This window comes from Gnatocerus cornutus, chromosome 3, assembly GCF_029298725.1.
Source record: "Gnatocerus cornutus isolate USDA-ARS CGAHR chromosome 3, icGnaCorn1.1, whole genome shotgun sequence".
NCBI classification, from domain to species: domain Eukaryota; kingdom Metazoa; phylum Arthropoda; class Insecta; order Coleoptera; family Tenebrionidae; genus Gnatocerus; species Gnatocerus cornutus.
This window is the reverse complement of record NC_142235.1, coordinates 16,897,441-16,903,132: the sequence shown is the minus strand read 5'-3', so window position 1 is coordinate 16,903,132 and position 5,692 is coordinate 16,897,441. Positions and strand designations below refer to the sequence as shown.

The window sequence follows — 5,692 nt, the reverse complement described above, 5'->3', positions numbered from 1 at the left end:
TCCAAAGCATTTCTAATCCTGGAGGTTTTGAGTTCTTGTTAATCAACATAAAACAATCTTAAAGAACAGGAAAACCTGGAAATTTAAAATATATTTATTTACATATTCTCAAGTTCTTTTTTGGAGAATCGGAAAAAATTCTACCAACTGTGACAAACTTTTAAATGGAAAATTGCTTACTGTTTTGGGATACTGCGGAGAATCTAAGGGAATCTTAAAAAATCTCTGGATTCCTGTAAAATTGAGAAATCGCAGAAAATCCTGGGAAATCGTTCATAGTCCTGGAAAATTGTAAAAGATCCCGGAAAATTGCTCGGAAAAATTGTGAGGAAATTCCAAAAATTCAGAATTTCATAGAAAATATTAAAAAAGAAAATATTAATATTAAGACTAAATATTAGCCAATGGAAAAACAGAATTCGATATAGTTTCTACGGCAATATAAAAATTTTCCTGTAAATTATTTGCATCTTACTAACCCAACATGAAATTAATAAGCGGAAATTTTTTCAACCAATCAGAGAAAAAGTTGTGTATGTTGTCATGGATAATTCTGTTACACAACTTGATTTTTTGTTTGAAATTTAAAATTTTATTAAAAAGCATAGAATGTGTGTGTCTCGTTGCAATTTTCTTACCGAATACGCCCTCATGCATTGATTAATATCCTAAAATTTTATTCTCATGTATTTCAAAAACGTATTAATTAGCCCAGGGGAACTCGAGGGTTAACTACGTTTTTGAAATGCATTCGAAAAAATTTCCGGAAATAATCAATGCACTGGGGATATTATAAGTGAAAATTCTTTATGATCTCTCAAGAGCCTTTCTTAGATTCTCTAGTCCTTGTAATCCTCAGATGCCGAAAATGTAGCCACAATATGACCATTTGCACCTTCAAGTTTCAAGTTCTTTTACGCTTCAGATTCGCAAAGAATTCCATCAAGTTCATTACCAAAATTCGTAACATTGAACTTTCCGAAACCGTTAAATAATTATCAAATTTTTTGCAAGAAATAATGACCTCACACCATTGAAAGTGAAGGACTCATTAATTACATTAGGCATCAACAAAACCAGGCTTAAATAAACAAACTGATTAACATTCCAAAGATCATTTTGCAGAAAAAAAGAAACTCCCAGTAATCGTTTTTTTTCACATTTTATTACAAAACTAATCAAAAGCCTCCTCCATGGAAACCTTCGAAAAGAACCCATTCAAAACCTGCATGAGAATAGCGCCGAAAGATTCCTCATAACCACGTCTGACATCAGCATAAACTTCTTTGTTGTTTTCATTCAGGACTTTATTAATGTTATCACCCAAAGCTTTATCTCCATTGAACAAATTCTCGAAGTTGAAGAACACTTCTTGAGGATCCAATGTGAATTTGTGGTGATTGAAATTAATGTACGATTTTTCTTTTTTTGGCAGCACTTCGTAGTCCAACACACCTGTGATGTTCACGTTTTCTGAAAAAATGTTTAGTACCAACTAAAAAAAAAAAGGAGACGAAATTACTAAGAATGATGGTACTGGCCCCTGTGCCCACAATCGGAAGGAGAAGAACTTTTCCGTTTAGCTCGTACTGGCACAATTTCTTCACCTCTTCAACGGTACCACCGAAGCGAAGGACCTTTTTGTCAAAATCGAATCTAGAAAATCGTACAATAAAACTGCTGAAGATTTTTCAAAGAGAAACGCACCGAAATTCGTATAACTTCCCAGTGTTGAGTCCGTACAACTTACAGTCCTTGAAATTCTGCACCACGTTGACCACACCTTGGGCGCCTGCGTCGATCTTCAATTCGGTGATTTCCACGGGATCGAAACTCTTCAGGTTGATTTTGGGGTAGTCTTTGGTGACTCTGGCTAGTCCGTCTTGGGCGGCCTCGAACACGCACTTTTCGAAGTCCGGATCTTTCCGGTTGCATTTTTTGAAGTCCGGAGCTGGAATTGGCGAAATTAGTATGGAAACTGGAAATGGTACTAAAACTGACGGAGTTTGGCGCAGTAGATGTAGCCGGTCAAAACGAGTACTGCTAGGACGATCTTCATGATGCTAACTTGTTGTTGGTGGTGAATTCTTCGGCTTTATAACGTCGCGGTGAACAACAATTCTTGTGAAGCCAGTTTTTTCCAGTTTTTTTCTGAATTAATGTATTCAGAATTTTCGGTGGGATAATAATTGAGGCGAAGATGGTCGTTGTTCGGACGTTGTAGAGGTCGAACTTATAAACATTTTTTTTTAATTTATACAGTTGTTCCAAAATCAAAGCAACGCCTTAGTACACTGTTTACTTTGGCCGTTGGGTTGTTCCGCTAATTTTGGAACATCCTGTATAATTAATTGTTTATTTGACCAATCAGACAACGGTTTAGTCACTTCCGTCTGTCTTTATTATGATATTATTATGCTATTTTTTTTGTTTTTTTGATTGACAGTCTGATTAACTTTTTGTCTTTGCCAACTAATGGTTTGCAAATCTATCAAGTTTTTTAGTTGTTTTTTTCAAATGACATTGTGCATAAATTAATACATAATTAGCAAAGACTACATAATTTTTACGTTTTATAATTTATTTTCCTACTTTTAAAAGCTTAATTTTAAGGTTTTCTTAATTTTCTAAAATTTTAATTTGTTGCTCTTAAATTTTGCAATTTAACACAGTTGGTAAGCGTGTTGAAAAAGTATCGACTTTAAATTTCAGTGCTTTCCGATTAAAAATAGCAAAGGTACGGAATTTTATGAAGAAAAGTACAAATTTTTGGTCAGCCCTTAAAAAAAATTCTAAAATTCCTGTTTCTTGTTCTAAAATTTTGAAATTTAATACAGTTAAAAAGTATGTCAAAACTCGTAACACCGCAAATTTTCATTGTTCTGCTGTTAAAATTAACAAAGTTGAAGAATTTAATAACAAATTGTACGTTTTTTATTCGTGTCAAAAATAAAAAATTCTGAAAACTTTTGTTTCTAGTCCTAAAATTTTGCAATTTGGCACAATTGGTAAGCGTGTCGAAAATAGTAACGCCACTAAATTTCAGTGTTTTCCAGTTAAAACCAACAAAGTTTCAAAATTTTGTAGAAACAGGTGCAAATTTTTGACCAACCCTTAAAACAAAAATTTTTAAAATCCCTGTTTTTTGTTCTAAAATTTTGGAATTTGGTACAAATAATTATCGTGCCAAAACTAGTAACGCCTCAAATTTTTATTGTTTTGTTGTTAAAACTAACAAAGTTACGAAATTTAATAAAAAATTGGATTTTTTTTATTCGTGTGAAGAATAAAAATTTCTAAAATCCTTGTTTTTTGCTCTAAAATTTTGAAATTTTACACAATTGACAAACATGTCAAAAATAGTAACGTTTCGAAACTTCAGTGTTTTCAGATTAAAATCAGAAAAGTTACGGAATTTAAAAGAAAAAGATAAAAAATTTTGGTCAGCCCTTAAAAAAAATCTAAAATTCTTGTTTCTTGCTCTAAAATTTTGCAGTTTGGCACAGTTGGTAAACGTGTCGAAACTAGTTACGCCATTAAATTTCAGTGTTTTCCGATTGAAATCAGCAAACTTCCGAAATTTAGTATAAAAAGGAACACATTTTGGTCAATTCTAAAATATTTTTTTTGTTGTTATAAAATTTTGTAATTTTATACAGTTAATTGGGTAATTTCGGGCTTTTCTTTCCCGTCTTCCTAAGCGCAAATTCTCACCAATTCTTCATCAGTGATTACTAACCTCTTTTTTCTTTCTGATTTTCGAACTTTTCTTTATTTTACTCTTGTATGGTTTTGAAGCTGTTGTATATTCTGCCTGGAAGAAAAAAAAATCCAAAAATTTTGAATACAAAGAATCCAAAAAAATGGATGTAAAATATATATTATATAAGCCTAAAAAAATTAAAAAAATCATAAAATTCTGGATTATAAAACATTAAACTTTTATTTTCAACTTGCTTGTGTAATCGAGCAGCTCTGAATAAATAATTCCATTTATTTATTTCCCTCAAAGCTCATGCAAAACCTCCAGAGACTGTAGGAAATTGAGCCTAATAGGCGCCCTTTTCGAGGGGTAATAAAGTATCGCAGATTAACGCAAAATCCCACTATACATCTAACCCATAATTGATTGCACCTAAGCTTAACGGAAATGAAACTCAGCGATATCCTCCCTTGCGTTTTCATAAGGGTGAGTCAATGGGGTGTTTTTATCCACGTGTCCAATGAAAAAAATCTCCATCACGATCAGCTAGTTCCTGAGTTAGAACAATTCACGATTAAATCTGTTGGCGACATCCAATTACTTTAACTAATTATTATCTTATTTTAAAATAAGTTTGAATTCCAGATTCCGGTGGTAAAAAACCAAAAACAAAACCATTTTCCCCCGTCCACCCAAATCTCAAAAACCCAATTATCCTTTATTATTCCCTTTTTTCGTCCTTGTTGTGCGTGTCATTCCATCTCCGTCGCGACGCCGGTGGCGGCGTCCCGACGCCGAGCCTGGTTCCTGTTCGGACGCTGGGTAAACATCGATCTTGAGATGCGGCGTGTTGATTGGACCTTGCGACACCTGACCGTTGCTAAGCAACGTCGACCCTCCGGAGGGCGTCGACGTTGCTAGGTGACGTCGCCACCCTTAGCGGCGTCGTCCCCTCACGTCGACCCCATCAGTGTCGTTTTCTGCACCAACTTCGATCTTTTAATAATGCGACGTCGAAGACGAGGCCTAGGATACTTCACGAGATGATTAAAAAATCCTTTAAGGATTAAACTTGATAAACAAGTCGAGCGGCTGAGAGGGCTGGAAGTCGAGAGGAAAAATTGAAATCTGATTGCGCGAGGGTTGATGCTTGATAATTGAGAATGAAAGAATTAAGAAATTATGGAATGAAAAGTTGACACGAAGTTGAGGAACTTGGTTGGGAATATAAAACTTCATTAAAAGTCGGAATGCGATTTTACAAGGATTCGTACACTTTGAATCCCGAGTGGCTTTGCCGAAGTTTTACTTGAGGCGCAGAAAAATTAACGCATAAGTAACTATACACAGCGATCCAAAAAATTCTTTTTAATTCATTTTTTTGGTTAGGTTTGTTCCAACATATTTTTGATTTCTTCAATTTCTCAATTTCTTACAATTTCTTCAGTTCCCATTTTTTTTCTTCTTTTTAATTCGCATTTTCATCAAATGTTCTTCTATTTTTGTTCCCATAGCATACTCTTTTGCGTCTTCTTGCGAGGCTATTGTATGATTTATTCTTTCTTCATGTTGTCAGTGCTTCTTATTTCTTCCAGTTTTTGTTCTCATTCTGAAATTTCTTTTTTCCCTCCATTTTCTTCCTTTTGTTTTCTCATCAATTCTTTGTTAAATTTTAACAACTTGTTTATTTTAATTCTTCCTTTATTTCGTTTTCTGTCACTTTTTTCAATACTGCAAATTTTCTTTTCTGTTTAGATGATGGTGCATTTTTCAGTTCTCCCTTCACCTTTTCATTCTCATCACATTTTTTTTTGTCCTTTTTCCTCTTGCATACTTTCTGCTTTAAATATCAGTTTGTTTTGATTAAAATTAGCAAACTTGCAAAATTTATTAAAAAAGTAAACATTTTTGGTCAGCCCTAAAAAAAAAATTCTTTTTCTAAAATTTTGAAATTTGATTAGGTTAATTAGCGTCCTAAAACTAGTAACG

The 5,692-nt window shown here is 33.6% G+C and overlaps 1 protein-coding gene across 1 annotated transcript; it reads right to left on the bottom strand.

Annotated features, from left to right (window-relative positions):
• Positions 1–1,138: 1,138 nt before the first annotated feature.
• On the bottom strand, positions 1,139–2,117 carry LOC148177627 (protein takeout-like). The gene is made up of 4 exons (XM_088032448.1): positions 2,002–2,117; positions 1,708–1,951; positions 1,523–1,656; positions 1,139–1,473 (listed from the first exon to the last, which is right to left on the bottom strand). Exons 1-4 carry the CDS (start codon positions 2,057–2,059, stop codon positions 1,175–1,177), a joined length of 735 nt encoding a protein of 244 aa, XP_087888574.1. The 5' UTR covers positions 2,060–2,117; the 3' UTR covers positions 1,139–1,174.
• Positions 2,118–5,692: the final 3,575 nt, after the last annotated feature.